The 27892-nt window shown below is 47.1% G+C and overlaps 1 protein-coding gene across 1 annotated transcript; it reads left to right on the forward strand.

Moving 5' to 3' along the window:
• Nucleotides 1–639: 639 nt before the first annotated feature.
• DENND11 (DENN domain containing 11) lies at nucleotides 640–27892 on the forward strand (the record flags this gene model as incomplete). Its single annotated transcript, XM_082661406.1, has 8 exons — nucleotides 640–734; nucleotides 1676–1834; nucleotides 13973–14126; nucleotides 18349–18487; nucleotides 19392–19523; nucleotides 19663–19813; nucleotides 20323–20391; nucleotides 22057–27892. The coding sequence occupies 8 exons, from the start codon at nucleotides 640–642 to the stop codon at nucleotides 22250–22252; spliced, it is 1095 nt and encodes a 364-aa protein (XP_082517532.1). The 3' UTR covers nucleotides 22253–27892.

A 27892-nucleotide genomic window follows, 5' to 3' on the forward strand; every position in this document is an offset into this window, starting at 1 on the left:
CTCATTTTGAGGAGAGAGGAGAAAGATTTAGGGAAGGAAGCAGAGCTACGTTTGATCAGAGAAGAAGGAAAAGAACCAAAATAGTATTCTGTCACGGGAGTCAAGGGAAAAAGGGGAGATATTTTTGAGGAATTATCAAATGCCACAAAGAGATCAATGAAAATTAAATTAAAAATTAATTTAAAAATTAAAAAGAGTGTGGGGGTTTGTCAGAGTTATTAGTGGCCATAAAAAGGCAAGATGGAAGCAGGATCTCGAGGGGTTAAGGAGAGAGTACAAGATGAGGAAATGGGGGTGGAGGGTCAAAACATGCGCTTAGAAGTGAGGCTGCAAAAGGAAGGAGATTTGGAGGTGGCCAAGCAGAATGGGAGAACCAAAGCCAGCAGCCTCGCTAGGAAGAACTGTGTTCATTTGAAGGCAGAGATTGGAGGTGCCTTCAACACCCATCTCCTGGCCCTCGGGATGCCTCAGGGACTCTGCTGGCATGTAGGCGATGGAGGGATGAGCCACCGGAGCATGCTGGTGGTCAAGTCAGTAGTACATTTACTCCGAAGCCATGTGCACTTAGCCCTGCACTAAGCCCTTTGAATGATTTTGTCTCTTTTAAACTTGTATCCTCCCTTCTTCCCCACAGGAAACATGGTGGAATGGTGCTTGCCTCAAGATATTGACCTTGAAGGCGTTGAGTTCAAGTCTATGGCCAGTGGGTCCCATAAAATTCAGTCTGATTTCATGTAAGTACTGCCGATTGCAAGTCTTCTCTGTACCATTTCCTCTCGCTCTGTGCTTTCCCCCAGAGAATAAGGGCTCTCCTCGGGGCATTTTCAGGAAGTGTGTGTAAATACCCTGAAAATATATACTGGTTTGTGTTTTTATATCAGTTTTCTAGCAAGAGGTTCCCAAGCTTGAGGTTCTCGATGAGTTTCATGATCCAAAAATGTTAAGAACTCCTGCCCTAGAGGTTCTCTCTCCTTTCCTAAGAAATGATTGGGCCTTGCTTGGGGTTTGGCTTTAATAAAGGAATAGAGTTTCGGTCACATTTGGGTTAACTTAAGGCACGTACGTGCTAAAACTTGCAATTCCAGCTTTAAGTAAGGCCAGTCTGTAGTCCTGTGTGATTAAGGTTCTCGTGAGGAGCAAATTGAGAGAATGTCAGGGCGATGGAATAGCTTTCATCTTCTCATTGGGCTGAAACCATGACAGACATAAGTGTGAGAAACGGGAAGGAAACAAAGTGAAAGCTCTGGTCAAATGTTCTATTTAAAATATCAGAGACTCAGGAAGCGAGGAGAGAATCAACACAGTTTATGCTAATAAAACAGAGGTCCCCCCATCAGGTCAGTTTTTATGCAGGAGGAGAAAGGCTGTACCCATGGTCGTGGGCGACTGAGTAGCAGGCTTTGCAGAGATCAAGTCCTGGCTGCGGCGGGATGACCCTTGGCGGGTTCCACAGTTTCTTTGAGCCTTGGTTGTCCCATCTGTGAGGTTGAGGGGCTTGGGCTGATCGTCCCGCTGAGGTTCTAAAAAAGGTTTTTCTCAGGCTGAGTTTTCTCACGTAGAGCCCTGGACGCAGTTATGTCTTTTGTTCGCGACTGCATCTCAAAGGCAAAACACAGAGTAAAATGAAATTTCTCTCTCTGATTTCGAGCCACGCTACACATTGGGTCTATTTTAGCTATTTCCGAAAGGGGCCCTTCTTTGGCCTGGCCTGCTTCGCCAACATGCCTGTGGAAAGCGAGCTGGAGCGTGGCGCCCGGATGAAATCCGTGGGCATCCTCTCTCCATCCTACACCCTGCTGTACCGGTACATGCACTTCCTGGAGAACCAAGTTCGGTATGTGGCTTACATACGGGGTGGGGTGCAGGGAGGGCAGAGGCAGCAGGGCTCTGCCAGGTGGTGTGCTGTGATGAGCCCTCAGCGGTAAAGGCTGTCCATCAGAACAGCAGATTCCTCACCAAGAACATCCATGGCTGTGTCTCACACCTCGGGTGGTGGTCTTCGTGTTTCAACCAGCGTCCTGCATAAATGATTCTTCATCCTCGAATGAAAGTTGGGGTAGATTTCGCTTTCAGCTTATATTAATATTGTCATCAATTTTTTTTTTTTTTTTTTTTTTTTGCCTATCATTGTTGTGGCCTCTCCCATTGCGGAGCACAGGCTCCGGACGCGCAGGCTCAGCGGCCATGGCTCACGGGCCCAGCCGCTCCGCGGCACGTGGGATCTTCCCGGACCGGGGCACGAACCCGTGTCCCCTGCATCGGCAGGCGGACTCTCAACCACTGCGCCACCAGGGAAGCCCTGTCATCAATTTTGTTGAATTAATTTGTTGACATTGATGTGATCTTTGCTTTACCTTAAACCACAATAATTATCTCCTTGCCCCAGGCAAGTAGACTCTCAACTTTTTTTTTTAAGCCTAATCATTTATTATTGGAGGTAATTATTATCATTGGGGGTAATAGGAAGGGAATTTTTAACAGAAGCTGCAGAACTATTAATTACTTCATATTTTTTTCATCCTGTGAGTAACCTAATTTTATTTCATATTTTGAAGGGAAAATCTACCCCTAAGCCCTGAAGCACTGTTAAAATTTTAGCACATTTGCCTCTCCTCTGGTATGCATGTGTGTGTACTTTATTTATTTATTTTTAAATATTTATTTATTTATTTGGTTGTGTCAGGTCTTAGTTGTGGCAGGCGGGCTCCTTAGTTGTGGCATGTGAACTCTTAGTTGTGGCATGCATGTGGGATCTAGTTCCCTGGCCTGGGATCGAACCCAGGCCCCCTGCATTGGGAGTGTGGAATCTTAACCACTGTGCCACCAGGGAAGTCCCGTGTGTGTACTTCAATATATACATACTTGGCACCATACGACATACATACTTTTATGTCATATGCGTTTAAAAGTTATTATTTTAATTTTTGATATAATCTATCTTGATCATCATCTTTGAAAGAATATGAAATTGTGGGAAAAAAATGTTTATTATTGAAAAATTCATGTGAACGTACAAATGAATTTTAACAATTCTTCCAAATCTTGACACCCAGTGAGATATCCATTGTCAGTATTCAGCGAATGCCATTCTAAAATAGACATAATTTTACAAAAATAGGATTAATATTTTATGAAGATTTAATTTTATCAAATAGGCTAGTTTGAAATATATTTAATTTATTTGTAAATATCAGAAAAAAAGTGAAACTGAAGGAATTGTCAAACTTTAATTTTTTTTCACAGTAAGATATGTTATTTCTTAGAATGTTCTTCCAGAGTTAAGAAAAAAGACTGCAAAACATGAAGATACAGTGTCATTCTTATTGAGAAATAATGTATATATAATAAAGTGCACAAATCTTTGTATAGGTATCATTGGTGCTTTTAGGTTGTGTTTTTTTAGTTGTAGACAGTCAGGTATCTTATACTTCTTCCCAGAACCCCTCCCCGACTTTACTTCTCAACTTTCATATACTGTGAGATTTATTACGTTTAGTTCTGTAATCACAATTCCCATGATTCTTAAGTCTCAGTTACATGTTTACGACCACATCCAAGGCTTAACTGTGGCTTGCTACGTTCCAGAGCTCGTGATTTATTTCTTGGTTGGTTAGATTTTGCCATCAAGCATCTTCTGTTTCTTTTTTTTTTCATGAAAGGATCATGGGTGCTGCCTTCTCTGAAATCTTGCATGCTTGATAGTATTGGTCTTTTACCTTTACTCTTGGCTGGGTATAAGATCCTAAAATCTTTTCTTTCTTCCTCAGGATGCTATAAATATTGCACAGCAGTATTCTGATATTGGTTGTTTCAGAGAAGTCTCTTTTGTCTAGATCCCTATAGATTCTTTATCTGTGATGTTTCTGAACAGTTTTTTTCTGGGTAGTTTGTCCCTTTTTATCTATAGATATGACATTTATTTTTAATTTCAGGAACCTTTTTTTCTACAATAAAATACTAAACTTTTCCTCTGCATTTTCCCTTCTTCTTCAGGAACACGAGTTATGTGTATGTTTTCTCCCCATTGTCCTCCATATTTTTCATTTTGATGATTTTTTTTTTCTTCTTTTGTGATACACGGGCCTCTCACTGTTGTGGCCCCTCCCCTTGCGGAGCACAGGCTCTGGACGCGCAGGCTCAGCGGCCATGGCTCACGGGCCCAGCCGCTCCGCGGCATGTGGGATCCTCCCGGACCGGGGCATGAACCCGTGTCCCCTGCATCGGCAGGCGGACTCTCAACCACTGCGCCACCAGGGAAACCGTTGATGATTATTTTAATAGCTCTGTAGTGCTAGAGCTGTCCCATTAGTTTACTCGATTATTCCCTATGGTTAAGCAGTTAGCATGCTTCTAATTGTTTTAACTGCTCCTCTACATTTTGGAGCTGTGATACATATTTTTCTGTATTTGAAACATTTCCTCAGTTTTGTGTCTCAGAAGTAACATTGAATTTAAAATAAAAAACATTTTTATTGGGATCTTGACACTTTAAAAAAATTATTACTGCTTTTGAAAAATTAATTTCCCAAGGAGGCAATACATTCTCATCGTTCAAAAGCCAAAAGTTATAAGGAGGTATTATATTAGAGTCCTGGCTAAATGGTGATAACGGAGGCCCCAAAATACACTGGCTCAAATAAGACAGAAGATTCTGCCCCATGTAATGTTCTAGAAGTAGCAGGGTGGTCAGGGTGAGCAGCCTCCTGTCCCCACAATTCAGGGCCCACGCTGCTTCTCTTATTATTCTGCCGTAGCCTAAGAGGGATTTTGTGTTCTAAGGTGTTCTCACCTGTTGGAAGCTGCTCACCACTATTATGTCTGCATTCCAGCCCGTAGGGAGGAATGAAGGACCCGGAAGTTGCATACATCACTTCTCATATCCCATTGTCAAGTCCTCCATCACAAAGACACACCTGACAGCACAGGACACTGGGAAAGGTAGTCTCTAGTTGGGTGACCTTGTGACCGGTTAAAATTCGGGGACTCCTGTTGCAAACAGGAAGAAGAGAAGAATGGATTTGGAGGAAATTTTAGCAGCCTCTGCTTCAGTTTGCCCCCCCTGGCGACCTAGGTATCCGTGTGTACTCTTCTTCCCAGACATAGAGGACATTCCTCCCACCCCGAGACATCATAGAGTCTCATGTGGTTAATGTTTCTAGTCTAAAATCCAGGGTTTCTGTGTGATTTGAGGCAATCAGGACATGGTTCTCTTATCCTGGAAAGCTATGAAAGAACAGTCACGTCCTCCATTCCCACTTCCTAAATGCAATACAGAAGTAGAGAAGGAACCACAGTGCAAGCTCCCATTTGGAAAAGAAGAATCAGAAATAATATGAGGGGTCGTTAGTCCATCATCATAATGAAATTTGCTGAGTAGGGACGGCAGAGACCCCTTGTCCTCACAGAGCAGCATGCTCCTGGCTGCACCTTGGTCCTGCTCACTAGAATCCCCTTGTCCATGTTCCTCCATGGCTCCTGGCTTTGCCTTCTGAGCGTTCTTTATCCGTTTTGTCCCATAACCACTTTTGAAACAGGCATTGGTGAACATGGGAGAAAGCTGCATGGCTTTGGAACATGTTTCCTGCTGGTGTGGATTTGGGGGTCTAGTGATTTCTTTAAGGGTTGAGAAGTCAGCGGCTTATATAGGCCAAGAACATGACAATACAGATGAGATCTGGCGATTTCAGAGTGGCATGGCCGTAGACAAGAATGTGACAGTACAGATCCCTCAGAAACCGAATAGGCTTCTTGTTCTGTTTGCTTCCACTCAATTCCACGTAAAAATATCCACTGCCAAAGATCTCCTCTGGGTCTTAGTTTTTAAGTCAGTAGATGGTGGCCTAGTTACTGATCACTGTTCTTGGCCTGTCTATCTTTCCCTGGTTTTAGTGGCAACTACCTTGAGACTGAAGCCTAAATCTGGGCTGTATAAATGGGCAGACTCCCATGTCTGGGAGAGTTTCTTAGAGGCTTTGAGAGAAATTCTTAATCTCCTGCATTTTTTTTTCTTTTTCTTTTTTTTTTTTTAACATCTTTATTGGAGTATAATTGTTTCACAATGTTGTGTTACTGTCTGCTGTATAACAAAGTGAATCAGCTATACGTATACATATATCCCCATATCTCCTCCCTCTTGCGTCTCCCTCCCACCCTCCCTATCCCACCCCTCTAGGTGGTCACAAAGCACCGAGCTGATCTCTCTGTGCTATGCGGCTGCTTCCCACTAGCTATCTATTTTCCATTTGGTAGTGTATATATGTCCATGTCACTCTCTCACTTTGTCCCAGCTTACCCTTCCGCCTCCCCATGTCCTCAGGTCCATTCTCTACATCTGCGTCTTTATTCCCGTCCTGCCGCTAGGTTCTTCAGAACCTGTTTTTTTTTTTAGATTCCGTACATATGTGTTAGCATATGGTATTTGTTTTTCTCTTTCTGACTTCACTCTGTATGACAGACTCTAGGTCCATCCACCTCACTACAAATAACTCAATTTCGTTTCTTTTTATGACTGAGTAATATTCCATTGTATATATGTGCCACATCTTCTTTATCCATTCATCTGTCCATGGACACTTAGGTTGCTTCCATGTCCTGGCTATTGTAAATAGTGCTGCAGTGAACATTGTGGTACATGACTCGTTTTGAATTATGGTTTTCTCAGGGTTTATGCCCAGTAGTGGGATTGCTGGGTCTTTTAAGGAACCTCCATACTGTTCTCCATAGTGGCTGTACCAATTTACATTCCCACCAACAGCGCAAGAGGGTTCCCTTTTCTCCACACCCTCTCCAGCATTTATTGTTTGTATATTTTTTGATGATGGCCATTCTGACTGGTGTGAGGTGATACCTCATTGTGGATTTGATTTGTATTTCTCTAATAATTAGTGATGTTGAGCATCTTTTCATGTGTTTGTTGGTAATCTGTATATCTTCTTTGGAGAAATGTCTATTTAGGTCTTCTGCCCGTTTTTGGATTGGGGCGTTTGTTTTTTTTTGATATTGAGCTACATGAGCTGCTTGTATATTTTGGAGATTAATCCTTTGTCAGTTGCTTCATTTGCAAATATTTTCTCCCATTCTGAGGGTTGTCTTTTTGTCTTGTTTATAGTTTCCTTTGCTGTGTAAAAGCTTTTAAGTTTCATTAGGTCCCATTTGTCTATTTTTGTTTTTATTTCCATTTCTCTAGGTTATCTCCTGCTTTTGGGGTACAGAGGAATTGTTTTTTTCAGTCCCGTGGGGTCCCAAATATTTCAAGCCTCAATTAATTTATATTGCAGAACTCAGAATGTACACCCTTATGCTGCTGTATATCCCACCATTTCTGCTTGCAAACTGACCAAGTCTTGCATATTTTCATCTTGCTGTTGTAGTAGTAAGATGAAAACTACTAAAAACTAAAAACATCAAGGAGCTATCAGTGCTCTGTTTCTCACTGCTTCCCTTAAAGTTACAAGTTCAGATGATACAAGGCCTGTTTTCCAAGTTATTGAAGTTCTAGCAAAGTTTTTGTTTGTTTGTTTTTTTTAGCGATCTTCCCTTTCTAGCTACTAAGCCAATGCTACAATGTGGTTTTTGATACTATGGTAAATCATTCCTAAATATCATTTTCTGCTTTAGCTCAAATCCAGGCTAAGTTGCTATAACAAAGAAACCCAAAATACAGTGACTCAAACAAGGTAGAAGTACAGCTTTTCTAGGATGACAATCCCAGAGGAAGGGAAGTGGTCCAGTGTGGTAGATGGCTTTGTCCCACTGGGTCATTTCTGGGACCCAAGTCTTTCTGTTTTGTGTCCTGCCATCTGCTAGAGTATTGTCCTCACCCACATGGTAAAAGTTGATTCACCATTACTAGGTCATGCAGGAAGGGGAAACCTACAGGAATCCCAGAAATCAGACACATCGCTCCTGCCCACGTTTCATTGAGTTATGCTTAGTTTCTAGCCACACCTCTAGCAGCAAGACAGTCTAGGAAATGGGGTCCTTAACTGGGTGGCCACGTGACCAGCTAAATTTTGGAAGGTTCTGTTACTAAGGGAAGAAGAGAGTGGCAGCCTCAACCACTGGCATGAAACGAAGCCTTCACCCAGTTCCCATATCCATCCAGTAATCCCAGTAATCCCTGCTGATTTCCCATGTGTCTTTCCAGAGTTTGTCTATATACAAATACAAATGTATATTCTTATTTTCCCTCTTTTCGTACAAAAGGTGGCATGTTATACATGTTGTTTGCACCTTGCCTTTTTCATTCAGCAGTATATCTAGATCTTCTCATATTAGTACATGGAGAGCTGCTTCATTGTTTCTCACAGTTGTATTGCGTGCCCTGCGTAGAGGAACCATGCTTGCTTTGTCAGGTTGCTTACTGATAGACATTCGGTTGTTTCCAGTCTTTTGCTGTTATGAGGCTGCACTGAATACCTATGAGCAAGTATAATTTCACACATGAGTAGTACATGTGTACATTAAATTTCTAGAAATGAAATTGGTGATTCAAAGAGCATATGTGTTTGTAATTTTAATAGATATTGTCAAATTGCTTTACATAGAGATTGTACCATTTTACATGCCCAGCAGTAATGCAAGAGAATGCTGTTTCCTCACAGCATTGTCCACACAAAAGTACAACTTGTGGATTTTTGGCATTCTGATTGGTAAAACATGGTACGTGAGTATAATTTTAATTCACAGTTTTCTTAGGAGTGAGGACGAGCACCTTCATACATGTTTGAGTCACATATATTTCCTCTTCTGTGAACTGTTCCGAGCCTTTGCTACATTATTATTATTATTTTGCGGTACGCGGGCCCCTCACTGTTGTGGCCTCTCCCGTTGCGGAGCACAGGCTCCGGACGCGCAGGCTCAGTGGCCATGGCTCACGGGCCCAGCCGCTCCGCGGCATGTGGGATCTTCCCGGACCGGGGCACGAACCCGTGTCCCCTGCATCGGCAGGCGGACTCCCAACCACTGCGCCCCCAGGGAAGCCCTGCTACATTATTTTTTGATCGTTGTTTTTTTCTTATTAATTTCTAGGAGTTCTGTGTGTAATATGGAGATTTGTTCTTTGTGATATTTTTTCCACTTTGTCGTTTAACATTACTTTTTGTCATGCAGATGTTCTTCTTCCTTGAGTTCGATGATATTCCTATGGCTTCTAGATTTTGAGTCATAGCTAGGATGGTTCTGCAGTTTGGTGATTAAAGAGGGCTCAGGATAACATGAGAGAAGGACTTGCATGAGAAGGTACGGGGAAAAGGAAGAAGCACAGTGCTGTAAGCCCAGGTCTAGGCAGGGGTGACACTTGACGGCAGCAATGACTTTTATGTAAATTAACTAGACTTGATTTTTGAAAACACTGAATCCATGTTTTATATTTATTCTTACTTATGATATCCTAACGTTATTTGTTAGTATTTCATCCATAACTCTTGGCTTTGATATCTCACTAGTTAGAGAGTGTTTTCTATGACTATTTCTTATTAATCAGAAGATATTGGAGAACTACTATATAATTTTAAAGGATTAATTTTAAACCACATTTTTGACCTTGCTTAGATCATGTTCAAACAACCTACTGTAAAAGAACATTTCAGGGACAGTTGGTATAATTTGAAGGTGGACTGGGTATTAGTTTGGATTAAGACCCATTATTTTGTTAGGCAAGATAATGCCGTGGTGGTTATGTTATTTTTTAAATAGACTTTATTAGTTAGAGATGTATGCTGACATACTTATGGGTAAAATGTTATAAGGGATTTGCTTTACAACATTTCAGGAAAAAGAGTGGTGGGTGGGCAGGTGGAGAGGGTATAGATGTAACCATATTGATAAAATATTGTTGAAACTAAGTGGTGGATAATGGGGTCTATTATTCTCTTCTTTCTACTTTATGTTTGAAATTTTCCGTATTGAAAAGTTTAAAAAGACTAAATATAAAATTAACATAGAGTTATTGCAGAAGACTGAAAAATGGACAAAGGCTAACGGGAAGAAAAGAACGTTGGGCTTCCCTGGTGGCGCAGTGGTTGAGAGTCCGCCTGCCGATGCAGGGGACGCGGGTTCGTGCCCCAGTCTGGGAAGATCCCACATGCCGCGGAGCGGCTGGGCCCGTGAGCCATGGCCACTGAGCCTGCGCGTCCGGAGCCTGTGCTCCGCAACGGGAGAGGCCACAACAGTGAGGGGCCCGCGTACCGCAAAAAAAAGAACGTAATCCCACTAGCCAGACATATCTGCTGTTAACATTTATATCCTTCTGGTCTTTTTACCAGGTATAAATGTGTGCATACACATTAATTTAAAAAAAAAAAAGAATGTTGAGGTCGTTCAGTATCTAAATTTTCTAACCAAAAGGTACGTTAACGTTTCACTGATCGTGAATAATGATAGTCCTCGTCGTCATTGTGCTGGTTCCATAGCGTCTCAGTATACAGACGGATTACAGGTTATTCGGTTGTTTCACTGTTATTGGGCTTTTAAGCGGTTTCTTATTTTTCACCACCGTGAACATGAGTATCCTTACGGGTAAATGATTGTTCATATCCATATACAGATCTTTAGGCCTCGTTCCTAGAAATGGAATCATTGGGTTTCAGGGTATATACAGGGTACAATTGGATACAGATTTCAAGTGACCCTTCAGAAAGGTGGTACCATGTTGTACCTGCACCAGCAGCAAGTGGGAATGCCTGTTCTGTACTTGCAAGGCCAGAAGACAGACTGGTGCAGAGCAGTAATGAGTACACAGGAGTGATGAAGTGTAATTGCTGTACAGGGGCATCTCTGATACTTACATTGGGTGCATTATTGCCTGGTGTGGTGGGGAAGGGAGGGTTAGTTGCGGTGGGCATCAGCATGGACACATAGCTTATGTTGTATCAGTGAAGGGGCTGCGGGCTTACGTAACACCCCAGTGTCTCTGGTCCTTCAGGGGAATCCTTGATCTGGCCCAGAGCCCGTGGCTTCAGGTCAGTAGCGCACATTGTGCCGGTTACTCTCTCATTTCTACATTGTCATGTCTCTTGGGCACTTTCCATAGATACTTGGGCTGTGTTCCTTAATCCATGTATCTGTGTAGGTAAGATCACCAGGAAGGCCTCCTCCTGAATCATCTTTGAAGCCCAGCTTATCTTCCAACACTCTCAGCCTTGTTTCAGTACCTTTGGGTTTATCTTGATGTTACACTTTGATAATCAGTCTTGTTTATTGCAAAATCTATATCGTGTTTAAAATTTGAGGCTTTCCTAAAACGGTTGCTTAACATTTATCCGGGAACTACCAATTTATATTTATGTCTGTGTTCGCGTTCTGTATTCCATATGATTGCCTTGTTCTGTCCCATCAGCCAGTGGTATAGGCTGTCAGAGGACAGGATCCTGAAACTAGCTTTTTGTGTAAGAGACCCTAACTTAATAGTGAGCTGTTCTTTCGAATCTTGGTTCAAGTATAGAGTTTAATGTAGTCAAACAGGTAAGACAGTTAATTCAGAAGCAAATCAACAAGGAACCTAGAAAATAGTAGCCAAAACATAGTATTAGAAATACAATAAAATGCTTCCCACAGTTCTTTTTAAGGAAATTAGGTCCTAATGAAAACAGCTTTGAACTTAATTGTCTATCTGTTATTTTGTAGTAATCAAGCTTTCATCCCTTTGACACATCCCTGAAAGGTGTCTGAAGTCGGCCATCAGAATTGTCAAACACAGCTTAGCCCCCATGGATTTCCCATCTAGCGTGTGAACGTTTGTAAGAGTGAAAGAAATGATTATAAGCACGCATACCCCCAAGGTCATTTGTTATTACATCACACGACTGCCTCCTTTTGCAAAGCTTAAAACAAAATGTATAGGAGCCCCCAAATTAGAGAGCTTTCACTCAGAGGAGAGTTTATTTTTGTAATCTTTTTTTGGGTGTACTTGATGATTTTTTTTTTCTTTTTAAAAATGTAAATTTGGGACTTCCCTGGTGGCGTAGTGGTTAAGAATCTGCCTGCCAATGCAGGGGACATGGGTTCGAGCCCTGGTCTGGGAAGATCCCACATGCTGCAGAGCAACTAAGCCCCTGTGCCACAACTACTGAGCCTGTGCTCTAGAGCCCGCGAGCCACAACTACTGAGCCCATGCGCCACAACTGCTGAAGCCCGCGTGCCTAGAGCCTGTGCTCCGCAACAAGAGAGGCCACCGCAATGAGAAGCCCGCGCAACGCAAGGAAGAGTAGCCCCTGCTCAACGCAACTAGAGAAAGCTCGTGCACAGCAACGAAGACCCAATGCAGCCAAAAATAAATTAATTAATTATTTAAAAAAATGTAAATTTGCCCTAAGTTCTCTTCCAGGGCTTGGCCTGAATCTTCCCCATTTACCCACTGTTTCCAAACCCTCCCTGTGCACCTGGCTAGACTCTGCCCCACGTGCTAGGGAGGAAGGAACCTAGTGTTTTGTGAGGGGCTGAAATATATGAGGCCCATTTTCTGCTTAACTCCATTTACACCTCAAAATGATATCGCGGTGTTACTAGTATCTGTGTTTTTAAGGAGGGGAAAAAAAGCAGATTTTGAAAAGTTCGGTAGCTTGACCGAGATCTCACAGGGAAGAAGTGGCAGCCGTGGCCTTGACATGAGGAGCTGTACGTCCCCCTGGAGCAGAGATGTTTGGCGAGCAGCTGGGTACCGGTTGGATTGTGCAAATCTTGAATCTGAGTTTGTGTCAGTGTTTGGAGGAAGCCGGCAGTGACAGGTTGGAGGCATCATTGCCTTTCAGCCATCATTGTACCAGGGCCAACCGTCATTGGCGATGCCTCCCCTTCTCAGTAAAGCTATATTTTGATTCTTTTTCAGTGTAAGAGAATAGAAATTATAGGGTTCTAAAGAAATTTAAATGGACTAAAAAGGTTTTAGTGCCTTTTATTTCTCCCTGTATTAGTTTCCTAACGCTGCTCTAACAAAGTACCAAAAACTAGGTGACTGAGAACAACAGAAATGTATTATCTTACAGTTCTGGAGGCTAGAAGTCTAAAATCAAGGTGTCAGCAGGCTTGGCTTCTCCCCAGGGCTCCGAGAATCTATTCATTGCCTCTCTCCTACCTTCTGCAGTCTTTGCTCTTCCCTGGCTTGTAGATGCGCCACTCTGATCTCTGCCTTCATTTTCACATGGTGTTCTTGTGTGTGTGTGTGTGTATGTGTGTGTGTGTGTGCGCGTGCGCGTCGAAATTTCCCCTTTTCATAAAGACACCAGTGATACTGGATTATGGCCTCATTTAAAATTCAGCCCATTGTGCTGTCAGTAATCATAGTGCCAATATGGTACCCACGGTCCTCCTGTGCTTGACCTGAAGACAGGATTGGATTCTCCATTGCCCAGATGCTCCAAGGCCTCAGTGTTGCTTTCTTGATTTGGGGGTTAGTTGACAGAACTACACACAGCCGAGTCTCTGCCACCCGAGCAGACTAGGTTGGGGAATAAAAGAGATTCTGAGCTTTTTATTACTTTATTACTTGGTGCAAAAATTATAAGCCCTTCGTGACATCCAGTAATTGTTTTCCGTTATTTGAGACATTGAGGGGTACTCTTCCGTCTTATTCTTTTGTATCAGCAAAGCAAGAACACGAGCATGCTTTCTCAACAAAGAGCAGCTTTCAAGCAGGGAATTTGTGGTCTTCCAAGTTACCCCTTCTCTGGGAAGCATCCTTTGCTCGAGAACAATAGACATTAGTTACAGACTGTTAATTCCTCCTCTTTCCCAGGAGGAGGAGATTGCGTCCACAGCACTGTTGGGGAGCTTCAGAGCCTATGTTAGAGTTTTTCATAAGGAGCTTCTGTAACACCAAAGGAGGCGTTCTAGGCGGCCTCAAGAAGGGGGTCTTTTAGTTTGTCCAGGCCTTTGCCCTCCCCACCCCCACCAAAGTAGTACTTCCCCTGGGGCCAGGGAGTGAGTGGCAGGTCTGTGGGAAGAGCCATTCTCACTGTGCGTGTGTGTCGTGCAGACACCAGCTGGAGACACCGGGACATTACTCTCGTCTGGCTGCATTCTACGAGGACAAGAAGGGGGTGCTCCATGACAGTCCGGGGAGAGGTGGCAGCCTGCCCCCTGTCTACTGGCTGCCTTCCATCCACCGGTACATGTACCCCGAGATGAAGGTAGGTCAGCCCCGGACTTAGGTCTGGGGACAGCAGTTGTTGATTATTGTTTTCATGAATAAGGAAATTGTGTCTTGGGCTGATGCCCAAAGTCTGCTTTTGATAGAATAGGATTGTAACCTAAGCATTTGATGCTTTTAAAACATAAAGCAAGTTATCTTAAACTAACATGCTTTCTAATACTTCTGTCATGGTGCAGAGCCGTACTGATAGGCCAGCGGTGGTGGACTCCTGGTTCTAGCGATTGCCTCAGGTAGTTTAAATGCAGATATTTGAACTAAAGATGAAGCGTTTGCGCAGTTAAGCTATTTCTTAGTTACAGTAGTTTCGGTATTCCTTTATTGTGTATTTTCTTCCTGAAGTACTTTGTAAATACTAGAATGTGTTTATTTACCATTAACGACACACCCAGCCAAGTGTTAGGCGTTGGGAGGGTACAAAGATCACCCCTCCTCCTTCTTTTTCCCCCATCCCCCCTCCTCCATCCTGCACTTCCCCCTTCCCATCTCCCGCCTCCTACAGGTGGTCACAAGATACTTCAGTGGAAAGTTCAGGCTCCCTGGTAGAGAAATTATGCCATGAGTTCTAGAGAACTCTGGGAAGGCATCTTGCAAGAGGAGTTGGTCCTTGAAGTATTTGTCTGGGGGAAAGTGAGGGGAGCTAATTCCAGACTGAGGGAAGGCATGAGCGACAGTGGGGACCACGGTCCGTCACTTTGTCAGCACCTTCTGTGAGTTAGACATTCTGCTAGCTATTTATCAGTACCTGCTGCAGCACTCTTTAAAGTGGATTTTTTTTTTAAAAATCCATGTTTTACAGATAAACCAGTTGAGGTTTATAAAGGTTTAGTGACTTGGTTAAGGCCTTATAGCTAGTAGGAGATAGAGCCAGGATGTAAACACAGGCCTGATGCCAAGGCCACCGCTCACTCCTTAGCCCACCCCACTGCCTTTGTGAGGTCGTGGGCGTGAGAAAGCCCAGGGCAAGTTCGTGGGATGTGAGCAGAATGGTTTGACTGGGATTGAATTTCAATGTCAGCCGGCCAGGAGAGAAAGGATTGGAAAAATAGGTTGGAATCAGATTGTAGAGAATCTTAAATACTAGACCATGGAATTTGAACCTGAATAAGTACCAGTTAGGGTCTTGTTAGGAAAACACAAACTATGTCAGATATTTCGAACTAATTCAATACAGGGAATTGGTAATACAGGAATTGGAAAACCAAAAGCACAGAAAGGTAACAAGATAACCTAAACACTAGAGATACAGACAGCGGCACCACCCTATATTAGTTATCCGTTGCTGCATCACAGATTGCCCCCAAATTAATGGCTTAAAACAGTACATATTTGTTTCTGTGAGTCAGGGATCCAGGCGTGGCTTAGCTGGGTCCCCTCTTCATGGTCTCTCATGAGATTGCAGTCAAGGTTGGGGTCTTATCTGAAGGCTTGACTGGGGAAATAGCCACTTCTGAGCTCACGTGGTTGTTGGGAGGATTGAGTTCCTTGAGGGCTGTTGGACTGAGCGCCTTGCGGACTGTTTGTTGCCCCCAGTGGGTCTCTCCGCAACATGATGGCTTGCTTCATCAAAGCCAACAAGTGAAAAAGACTGTTGGCGAGATGGAAGTCATAATCCTTTGTACCTAACCGTGGAAAGTCACAGCCCTGCAATGTTGCCGTATTCTCGTGGTTAAAAGCAAGTTCCTCAAGAGGAAGAGGGGGTTGCATAAGGCCATAAACACCAATAGGTGGGGACGTCCCTGGGGGTTTGGAGGCTGCCTGCCACATGCTCCCGGGGCTGGAGTAACAAAGAGGGAAAAGTGACGTTATCAAAACCACAGGAGCTGGAGGAGGGGCGCTGCACAGCTGGCGCTCAGACCGCTGGCACTGTGCACCTGTGACGTGTTAAGACATTTTAAGTATATAGTTCGGTGAGTTTTTTACAAAGTGAACACATACATAAAGAAAAATTTTAAATAAGCTTATAAAGTAGAGGTCAGATTTAAGACTGTTACAGAGGGAAAAAAAAAAAAAACCTGGAAAGTGAGAGGAAGGCAGGATCGCAGTCTCTCTGAGGCCCAACGGTGGCTGGTAAATGTTCCCCCAGGGAAATGGGAAAGTGGGAGAGAGACAGAAATGGGGGGAGTGAGCCGCAGGAGCAGATGCATTTCCTAGGGGGCTGCAGGTGAAAGGTGAGGGATGAAGCATGAACCCCGAGGGGCTTGCCAGCAATGGTGAAAGAACAGGAAGCGGAGAGTGTACCTGGCATGAAAGGGCAGAGGGAAGACAGGTGGGAACTGGGCCAGTCAAGAGAAGCAGCTGCAAGGCCACGAGGAGGGAAACGGCTTGGAGCAAAAGCAGGAGAAATGTGGGTGGCGCCGTGCAGCTGGGCCGGAGACGGGTCGAGGCGCCGTCTGCGGGGCCGCCTCTCTCCAAAGTGAGGAGGGCCCCTCGCCGGGCCCAGGAGGGGCAGCCTCCGCACGCCCTCCTGCAGTCCCCCCCCCCCCCCGTCGCGGCTCGCATCAGCCTGGCCTTTAAGGGCTTGTGCACCCGCCTCTGCCGCCAGCCTATACCCTGTGCCAGGGCAGGGCCTGGCCTCCTGTTCATTGTGGGAGCCAGACTGCTTAGCTCAGGGCACAAAGCGAGCACGTGGGAAGTGCTTCTTGCCAGAAGGTACACGTGTCCATGAATGAATGAATAAATAAGTACAGGCAGAACTGAGGACTGCTGGTTTACTCTAGGATTCTAGGGCCCAGGACACGTTTGGACAAAACCCTGCCAGACCTTCGTGCAGGAGAGGCACACGTTTAGGGCGTGAAGATAAGCAGAGTGGGCGCTGAGAAGAACCTGAGGGCCTTTGGCTCTGTTCTGTCTGGTTGGCGGGTGGAGGCCGGCAGGGGCTGAGCGAAGAGTCAGGAGAAGGGAGGGAAGCAGAGGATGCGCTATTTCACGAGAGCGTGCGACTGGACGCAGGGAGCAGCCGTGGTCGCGCGCTGCCCCTCCTCCCGGAGAGCTGGGACGTGGTGGCAAAGGAGTGGCAGAGGGCAGGCGGGGCCCCTCGGGGGACAGCCCTTCCGCAGGCACGGGGCGGGGGGTGGCTGTGGTGCGGGGCGATGCCTTGGGTAGGGAAGCCCTCTCCCGGGTGGTCCGGAGGAGGGGGCCTGGCGGAGCGCTGCGGCCACCCCGGGGCTCAGGTGGCGGGTGCCCCAGGGGGCTAGCAGGTGTCACAGCCAGCGCGCGGCCTTGGTGCCGGTGGCACCTGCCTCCAGAAGTGCTCTCACCTGCGTCCCGAACGGGTGAAGAGCAGTGTCCCTTATGACGCTTTAGCATGAAAGTGACCTTCCAGAAGGCTCACAGAGCACCTGGCTTGAAGCCTCATGTCTCGTCGGCGACAGTTGTGGCTGCTGCATGTGGCTTTTCCCACGTGCTAAGGGTTCTACATGGTTTTTCTCAAACGGTCCTTCTAGCCAGATGAAGGATGGTCTCCCGATTTTACAGATGAGGAAAGAGAGCCCGAAATGTTGGCTGGCTTTCCCGAGGCTTCCCTGTGAGTAGAGGGCAGAGCAGGACAGGCCCCCAGCTTTCCCTGGGTCAGAGCTCGAGCTCCTGACGCCGGGATGTGCCTTGGCGGCAGGGTCCCGGGAGGCGACCCTCAGGGTTGAGGGTCCTCGCATCCAGCACTGAGAGGAGGCGGAGGTGGGCTTAGGTGCGGGGGCTTGTGTCAGGGAGCCCCGTGGGGTAACCTGTCATCTGTGCCCACACGTCACCTCGCACGGGAGCCGGGTCCCTGTACGCTTGGGGTCTCACCCGGCACTGTCAGCGCATCCTTTTCTTCCTTCCGGTGCTCAGTCGTGTTGGGAGCTGAACGTTCTCACTGAGGTGTCCGTCACCTCGGAGAGACTCTCAGAAGTTACGCCCAGCTTCGCTTCCTCTGCACCGCTTCCCCCGGTTGAAGTAGTTTATAAGATCCCTAAACTCACACTTCGGTGTATCAGGGGAGCTGTCGAATGATGGACCTCTAGTTTAAAGATAAGACTTTGAACGTGAAAAATACCATTTTACGTGGAAGTAACCGTCCCTTATTGAATCTGTTTGGTGGTACCTTGTTTTTTTTGTTGTCGTTGTTGGCAGGGGAAGGGATGGTTAGCATACACCTGTATTCAATATTTTTTGCAATATTTCTAACAAGCTATTCCCCTCCCACCCCCTTTTAATTTTTTCAGATCACACACCCAGCTGGCTGCATGTCTCAGTTTATTAAGTTCTTTGGGGAACAGATACTCATCCTTTGGAAATTTGCCTTACTTCGAAAGCGCATCTTGATATTTTCTCCCCCTCCAGTGGGCGTCGTGTGCTATAGAGGTAACTAGAAGCCAAAGTCAGGGACTCTTCCCTAGTTCTCTGCAACAGAAACTGCCCCAGTCTTTCCAGTGTTGACCAAGGCCAGAAGGGATTGAGCCATATCAGGGCTTCAGGGGTTTTAAGCCTGGGAGTGACACGGTTGGATTAGTATTGTAGAATGTGGACTCTGGCGGTACGGAAGACGGATTGGGTAACACGTCAGTGGTCTGGTGAGGGAGAAGGGTCTGGGTTAAAGCGGAGAGGATGGATGCTTGATATGTTTTAGAGAGAAACCTGGCAAAGCCTGGCGTCTGGGTTGTAAGGTTCTGATGTATGTGACGTAACGGAGGCAGGATCCAGGATGCTGAGGACGGTGAGGCCACCGGGGGGGGACCAAGGAGGAGCAGGTGGGGGGCAGTGTGACAGAGTCACCTTGGACGTGACGAGTGTGTGCTGCTCTGAGGCCTTCTCGAGCGGTACTCTAGGCACTGCTACAGTTGGGTTAGGACCTTGGGGGACAGGTTGGGCCACAGAGACAGACCTGGGGGTGGCACAGAGGCCGAGCTGATAGCGGGGGGTGGGTGCCGTCATTTGGGGAGAATGTGAGTGAGGAGGGACGTGCCAGCGTGTAAGGTGCAGGCCTGGGAGGTGAGCCAGCGAAGGCGGAAGGCAGAGGGGGTGTTGGCGTGCAGTCAGAAGAGGGGAGGGGACCAGGAGATGCGGGGGTCGCGGTGGGTAAGAGTTCTGAGAAGGGAGAGGGTCACCAGCGCCAAATGCTAAGCAGGGCCTCGTGAGACGCAGACTGAAACGTGTCCGTTGGGTTTGAGCGCCTTGGTGGAGCTGACAGCTCCGAGAAGGTGGCCGCAGGCTGGGAGGGAGGGGCCGGAGGGGCCCGGGCGGCCTCACCTCCGCCGTCTCCCCGCAGTGTACTGCTGCTGCTGCCTAGCCAACGTCTCCCTGCCCGGCATCGGGGGCACCGTTCCCGAGTCCAAGCCTTTCTTCTACGTGAACGTGGCCGACATCGAGAGCCTGGAGGTAGAGGTGTCCTACGTGGCCTGTGAGTACGGGGCCCGCCCCATCCTGCCCGCACATCCCTGGCGGGGTCGCCCGGGGCCCTCCTTTTCCCGGCAGCGTCGGGCTGGTTCCCTGTAGGGCCGTCCTCCGGGGTCCTGCCGCCTGAAGCCCAGCTCCCGCAGGCACCACCGAGAAGATTTTTGAGGAGAAGCGGGAGCTGTACGACGTCTACGTGGACAACCAGAATGTGAAGACGCACCACGAGCACCTGCAGCCGCTGCTGAAGATCAACAGTGCCGACCGGGAGAAGTACCGGCGGCTCAGCGAGCAGAGGTAGCTCAGAGCCCGGGGCTGCGGCGGGGGGTGGGGGGTGGGGTGGGGGCTCCCGTCAAGCCCGCCTGCCGCCCCTTCCCTCTGGGCACCTTTCTGCCCCTCTGCCGGGAGCCGGGGTTGAGGAAGCTCCCAGCACATACCGATGGGCAGCAGGCATGTGTGGGGAGACTCCTTTCTGGCGGCCTCTGGAATCTGTGAGGCCCGAGGGAGCGTGTTAGTATCAGTGGCGAAATAAATGGTCTCATCACCTCATCCCTATTTTATGACAGTTAGGAAAGGTGGTCACTTGAGTGGGATGACACACGGGCAGAACCAGCCCTGGACTCCAAGCCCCGTTTATCTTTGCTGCTCTCCCTGCCTTTGGACGGGGGCCAGGGTGCGTGTGTCGCTCTGGATCAGCCTCCTTCCTGAGAGGCGGTGGCCCGTGCAGATGCCTGGCTGGTGACCTAGCCCATCGCTGGGGTCCTCGTAGCTGCGCCAGAGGCTGACGGGCGTCTCCTCCCCGACAGGCAGATGCTGTTGTATTCCCAGGAGGTAGAAGGAGATTATAACCCCTGTGAAGAGGACCTCTTTGTGCTGTAAGTCGGCCCAGGCGGCGGTCGTGGGCCTCCCCGTGGGTCTCTTAGCACTAACGGCTTTAGCCTGGATCCCTCCCGTGTTACCTGCTGCAGCCCAAGGATGCCCTTTATTGCCACCAAGGGCACTTAGAGCTGGGCTCCACACAGAGTCAACCTGAGCCCCAAAATGCTGTTAGGGGGACCCAGAAAAGTTAAAGCAGCAGGGGAAGGTTTTTAAGGGAAAATGGGAGTCCCCGCAGCTGTCTTCCTGTTGGGCATCTACATCCAGATGTCTGCTGCGTAGGAGCTCTGTGTGTCCCTCGAGATGCAGGGACTTCTCATTCCATTGCTTCCTTTGAATGGAGCAGTTCCTTGTACTGAGTATTATGGGCTAATCAGAAACTTAACTCTTGAATCGAAGGACATTTCTTTCCTTCAGAGCTGTTGGTGGTCAGGGTGGGAGCCATGGCCTTTATACCTCATAGCACTGATCCCATTCATAAGCAGCTGTGTGAAATAGTGCTCAGTGATAAGAACAGAATTGTAATTGAACCAGAAACAATCTTCCCAGCTTCCGGCTTGGTCTTCCTACCCCGCCTCCCGGGATGGGGGTGGGGAATAGCACTTGAGTTAGAACTGTTTCTGGCTTTGATATTGGCTTTGATAATTCAACAAAGGTGCAGTACTTTGATTCTAATAAAGTGTACTTTCTAATGCATACATGCTGTTTAGCTGTAAAAGTATCTGGGAACTGAGCAGAGAAGCAGCAGACTCATCAAGGCTTGACACGGTCTATTGAATCAGACATTCCAGAGCGCCCGGAGCTGCTTTGGGCACTAGGCACCTTGCTCTGTGGAACACAGCTGAAAAGTCCAGACAGTTAATGCCTTTTCTGACTACAGTTCATATATTCATACAGTACTGTTAAGTTCGTGACATTCAAATCATGCTCTGTGCATAATTAAAACAAAAAAAGCATTTGAAAGCACACAGCTGCGTACAGATGGTGGTGAGCTGTGGCGATACCGGTACCTCCAGGCTGACTCCCCTTCCGCCTTCACTGCCCGCTCCAGCAGGGCTGGCTTCAGGTTGCCCCGTGCCCGCCGCAGCGCCCCTGAGCTCCACCTTTTCTGTGTGGGTGCCTCAGGGCCTGGAGAGCCAATTCAGAGCCCTTCTCTGCCTCTAGGAAGGCTCACCTCCTGCTGCGGGCTCTACTTACCCAGCCAGGGCTTTGAAGGTGAATTTCACTTTCTCACATTAAGTCTTGACCTCAGAACTGCATTATCAGTTTTTTTGGTTTTGTTTTCTGTCCTTCTCTTCACTTTATGACTAAGCAGAAAGAGGGGAACCAAGTTTACGGGGCCTCTCCCTGCAGCTGTGTTTAAACCCCTAGTGACCTCCCTCTCAACCGGAAAAGAAATTGTTGGCAGTCAGACCATCAGTTGCTTAGAGATTTTGCTCGTCGTACCACGGTTAACGCCAGTTTTTTGCTGACCTTAGCGGCACTTGAATAACCGTTTAACTTCTATCCTGTTTTCTTCTTTTAAAAGACAGTCTGAGATTTGAAACTATTTAAAAGTATATCAAGCAAAGCAGTGTAGTTTTGGTTCCCCACGTGCGGCTTACTTGGTGAGCTTTCGTGTCTTTTCTGCCCTCCCTTTCCCACGTCTTGTCTTGTGAATGCAGGTTTTTCCTAGAGCAAAACAATCGGATATTTCAGACTTTACTGGAGGTGTCTGCCAGTCAAGACAAAACTCTGACGGCTGAGCATGCCCGGGGCATGGGTCTAGACCCCCAAGGAGACCGAAGCTTTCTCATGGACCTGCTGGAGGCCTACGGCATCGATGTCATGTTGGTCATTGACAACCCCTGTTGCCCATAGGAAGGATGAGTTCACCCAGGCCCCAGATGGCCTGATTTTTAATTAAGTTGACACAAAGGAATACTGTTTATACTTCCAACAAATGTAACTTTTGCATCGCCTTCCCTCCCTTCCTCCCTCCCAAGAGGTAAGGTGAGAGCACCTTGGTTTTGTAGGTCGTTGAAAGCTACCGCCTTCAGAGCTGCCGCCGGTTTGGTCTTAGGAGTTATCAAAGCAGATTCTCTCATTGCCTTGTTGAGGGACTTGAGGAGATGGGGCGAAGGCCGCGTATCACCAGGCGCGGGCTGAGCTCTGGAAACGTGGGGCTGGACTGTTGAGAAAGTCTGTCTGGTCCTTGTCGCTTGACATATCAAGAATAAGACAGCTGTCCATCCAGTGTGGCGTTGGATGTCCACCTGCCTGAAGCAGAAGCTAGACCAGGTGGCCTTTCAAGGTTATTTTAATCAGTTCTGGGAGTCTAGTCTTGGGATCAAATCCCTTTTCCTGTTTATTAGAGTAAATCTGTGTTTTCTCTGTTCACGTAGGTAAGAGACTTCAAAGAGGGACAAAGGATATTTCTGTCACCCAGTGTGAGCTTCTCTAAGGACAGATGACAGGGAGAGGTTGCTTCTCAGTCACCTGAGAGCTAAAATTGTAGAATGAAGCCTTGAAACCTTTCTCTGAGTTAAGTTAATGGTGGCCACTCCACGTAATAGTCCTTTTTCTCTGAATCCCCTCCTCTTGGGGACGGACCGGCAGATTCCTTCGGGCCGATGTTAACAAGAGTGTGTACCAGTTTGGAGCCCTCATAAACAAACTTCTCTTTAGCAGAGACGACATTTGTCGAGCTGAGTAATTGGGACCAGAGAGGTACAGGTTTGTTAGAGAGCAAACGTGGCAGTCCCTCCACCCAGGAAAGTAGTTGGGAACCCTGAGAGTGAGCTCCTCTGCTTTGCTCCGGAGTGTTCTGCCCCGGGACAGCTCCTGTCGGCCCTGCCTGTTCTCTTTGGCTGGGGCGTTCGGTGGATGCCAGCTTAGGTGAGACAGCCACAGTCTGTTAGCCAGAGAAGCGAGCTCCTGGAGCAGCGTTTAGGTCTTTTGGGGTCTGTTTAGGATTTTGACTTGGGATCCTGGGTTGTTGGTGACAAATAACTTCTTGCCCTTCGCCATTCCTGCCTGGCTCTGTTATTGGAGTAGCCATCCGTATATCCATGTCTGGGACCAAGTTCCAGCCAGGCAAATGTCCACAGAGATGACTTCCAAATAGATGGGTCCCATGTCTTATCTGAAGACTAGCTTTATAGGGCTTATTGCTTTATTTAAGAATATTTTCACTGTAGCCCCTTGACATGGAATTGAAGACTAAAGAAATCCGCATGTGGGAATGCACAGACATTGATTAATCGAGGTGGCATCTTTTCTGTAAGTACATAAATCACGTCGGGCATTGAATTGTAAACTGTACGTTTGTCTCCCCTGTGGCTTTAGCCTTCATTTCAGTAATACATATGTTTACAAACGAAAAAAAGAATCTGTGTTTAGAAGCTGAAGCTTCACTGCCTTTTTCCTGGAAGAGTGACTGGAGAAGAAGTGGCCTTTCTAACTTGGGTCAAGTTACGGTTACTTTTATATACTTTTAGTGGTATCCGAAGGCTCAGGGCTTTCTCTGTTGGGGGTGGGTGGTCAGAAGTAGGGGCGGGCGTAAAAGGGAAGGTCAGATTCTCGTGGAGGACACAGGCAGACCCTCTTTCTGTGCAGCTGGGGAATTTGCTGGGAGAATACTCTATTTAAGCACTTCTGCTCCAGAGGCCTTCTGCGTGAGAACGCTTTTGTTTTTGTGGTATTGTAACTCCAAGTTCAGACGTGCTGATGTAAAGGTAGTAGGATGAAGATGAGATTCCTGTATCTCCCTTTGAATGGTGGGCCCAGGCTTCTGTGCTCCTTTTAGCTCCCTGCCGTCCTAGGCAGCTGTCCATCTGGCATCTCTGTGTGTCCCCCCGATGCTCACGCAGAGGTCTGGGCTGGGGGTGGTCCTGGGAGGGGTGCACCCATGAGGCAGTGCCACTCTGAGGTCATACGCACCCTGGGCTCGGCCGACCTTGAAGAGGAAACCCAAGCATTGGTTCTTCCCTGCATTGCCAGCTTCCTGCGGGGGGGCCAGGAGTCTAGTGCAGCGCCCTCTGCTGGGCCGGCCAGCGCGCCGTTGCCCTGTGGTTACCCTCGTCACTGCCTGTCTTCCCCCGGGAATGCAGATGTGGCACCTCTTGCTTCCGAGGTCACAGGTCACCGTTTGAAGGCTCTCTCAGGTGGGCAGCACCCACAGCGTCGCTTGCTGCCAGGTCCCTGAAAGGGGAGTTCGTAGGTGAGGTACCAGGCAAGACTCCCTGCACAGGGACGGCAGAAGCTCGAAGCCACACAGACCTGCTTGTGTGTCACTGTGGAAATATTTTCTGAGAACCCCCTGCTTTTGTTTGGAAGCTTTGGAGAATGTCCCTTTCCCTGTCCCCAGAAGGGACAGGGCTTACTGTTGCTACTGTGGCCTTCTGGAGCAGGTCGGGGGCCTCCTGTCCCTCTAGACCCTTGGACCACCTCCCTCCCTCCCCACTGTACCAGCTGGCGTGGTCCTGCTGGGGGACTTTAAGCCTGATCTAACGCCAAGCTGCGAGCCACGTCCTAACTTGGAAACACTGCTGACCTGAGACACGGGGGCTGCCAGGTCACCCCTGAGTCAAGTTAGAAGAAACTCTCGGTGGCGAGAGTCCTTGTGGGACCTAGAACCCAGGCTTGGGGTTTGTTGATGTCTGTAAGGTACGACAGAGTTCTGGTGAAATGGACTTTTCACTTATGCAGGCTGGGCAGATGGTACCATTCAGCCTTTGGGACAATGTCCAGTTGTCCTCTGGATGAGGACTCTTCAGGAGTCAGAAATGGTAGGACTTATCTTTCACCAGACCAAAAAGTATGGGCCAAATAATAGTTTAGAATTAGCTTTGGCTTTTACTAAGCCTGAAGCACTCTGTAGGCCTGGTGTAGATCCCTGCTAGCGGAAGTGCCTGTACAGCCCCCGGTGAGTTAGGATTGCTGTGGGTCAGCAGGCATCTGTCTCCCGGAGCCATCCTTCATCCTGGCATCATGTCTTCCATTTGGCTGAAGGAGGGACGCTAACTTCATTGATATAGCGATAGAAATAATTTAGCATAGGAATTTGCATTTATAACTTACCTTGTTTTGTCCCACGTGAAAATCAAGATGGGAAATTTAAGTATAGCACAGGGTGCAGATAATTCTCAGTGCCACGTGTGAAGGTTCATTTATCAGTGTAACTCCTGTATTTTAGCTAGAAGGTAAAGATAAGTGCAATCATGGCTGAATCACTGTTTTTCATTCTGGTGGTTCTGAGGATGAACTTGCTATTTGTCTTGATACACTGAAAGCCCTTCAAACGCAATAAAAAGGTAAGATTATTCACCTTTAAACCGAGGCCTTTGGGGAACCTTTTGTAAAGGGCAGTGAAGAGTTAACCTTTTAACGGCAGTACAGCAACCCTCCAGGAAGAGGCGGGGACCTCAGGGACTGTTTGTTTTGTTTTGTTTTGTTTTAAATGAAACTGCAGAGCCCAGGGAATGAGCTGAGGTGCTTCCTCCACTCCCAGGACGGATCATACTTGCAGAGGTAGAGGAGGGGGAGGGCGCTGCTGAATAGAATAAGACAGTGAACTTGCTTTGGTGTGATGACAGTTCTCCAACAGGCAAGGTTAGTATGGGGACTGGCGTGTCTCACACGGGCTTTCATCTCCCCGTTAGGTTCCTGGCTGGTGGGCTTAGACTCTGCGAAAGGGCCAGTCCTCGGGTCTTTTCCCTGCATTCCTGCTGTACTTAGTGCCCTGCAGTGAGGATCCTGCAGACCTGGGGCTCACTCCAGCAGGCCAGTCCGTCCCCTCTCATTTCAGGAAAGCCCTTTTGTGATTCAGGTAGGGGAAGAGGAGTTCAGGGCTCCTTTTACTCCCAAGTCATGGATTTTTAATATTCCATTTGTATTACCAGTATACCTCTGTTCCCCGGAGCTACTGGGGTGGAGTGCTGTGGAAAAAGGCTAACTGTGAATTTAGTTCATGTTTTTCTTATAAGAAATGGAAGTTTATTTTTATATCGATATTACTATGTGATGAATTGAGTATGCAGATGTTGGAAGGAAATTTCAAAACTATAATCCTAGAAGAAACGGGCAGTATTGCAATTTGGAAGCAGCTGAGACCCCATAAGAGTTTTGTTATTTAAATGTTTGGGTGGGTGAATAAGGACTGTCCTGTGAAATCTAACACAGCCTCTTGAGGAGATAAAGTTGACAGTCCGATGGAGGATGACACACATTCACCAACCTTAAGTAAGATTCTTGTATGAGAGGGGGTGAATGTGATCATGCTGGAGGCAGGTGAGAGGCAGGGGTACTTTTATAACTGGCACTTCGACTCATTTGTGGAGCTGGAACACAGGGGCCACTTGGTGAACCTGCACATTTAGAAGGGAAGTAAGAATTCTCCAGAGCTAGAGAAATGATGACGGAGAAGTAAAGCCCTGCTTTCATCTCTTTAGCATTTATTCTAGAAGCTCAGCGTAGTGGGCTTCTAGAGGTAATAGGATCTAAATTCAGAACATTTATTTAACTACCATGGAAGGCTAGGTATGCATGACCTCTGTTGGCTGTGGAATGCCTCTTTAGACTCATGGTCCATGTACTCTGCTTTCTGAGGACCGCTGGGGGATGCAGGGGTGGGGTGCAGGGTGTTACGAACTAGCTGGAGATGATCCACGAAATGACAAATCCACGCACGGGTCACTGAGTTCACTGGTTGTTAACATGTACCATTGACACTGGAGTGAAAACTCCTTCCTTTGGCCAAATCAAGCAAAGATAAAAGTCTCAGAACATCTTGAAGGCAGCATCAGGAAATGAGTTTCGGTCTAGCCCTCCAAGACCCGTGAGGAAAGCTGCAGATTCTGTGCTTCTGAACAGACGGGGTAGGAGGCTTCAGGGGTACAGAGTAGACGAAGAACAAACCAACCTCCTTTGTTTATCCCAAGCTTGTTGGCTAAATTTTTTGTAGGTCTGAGAGAGAAACCTTTTTTGAAAAAGAAACAGTTGTAAGCCTTGGGAACAGTTCTGTTTTTGCCAAGGTAGGATCAGCATAGTCTCCCTGTCGCCTTAAACGTCAAACCCCTACTTTGATTACTACCCCAGTGCAAGAGTTACAGCAATAAGAGAAACGGAATCTGTTTTTGTTTCAAGTGTTTACCTCATAGTATGAAATTAGTAAGACAGTTCATAGATCTCACCCTGAATATACTGCATCTGGGTGTGGTGTTCTCTCTCTTCAATGGTGATCATTTTAAAGGCCTAAAGGAAGCTGGGGTTCATCCCGAAGAGTAAATGTTTCTTGAATTGATTTTGTTCTGTGGTACAAATAACATCTGTGTATATCATATGTGTATATATCTGAACCAAGTTGTATGCAGAGAGGTTGATATAACTATATTTACAGAAGACAGTTTTTACAATTAAAATTCACATTTTAACATGAACATGTGTGCTGCAGTCCTTCACTTGGTCCAAGAAATACGGCTTGTGGTAGGAAGCAGCAACAGCCCAGGGCACGAGCAGAAT

Source organism: Grampus griseus (assembly GCF_964374135.1).
Source record: "Grampus griseus genome assembly, chromosome: 9".
Classification (NCBI taxonomy): domain Eukaryota; kingdom Metazoa; phylum Chordata; class Mammalia; order Artiodactyla; family Delphinidae; genus Grampus; species Grampus griseus.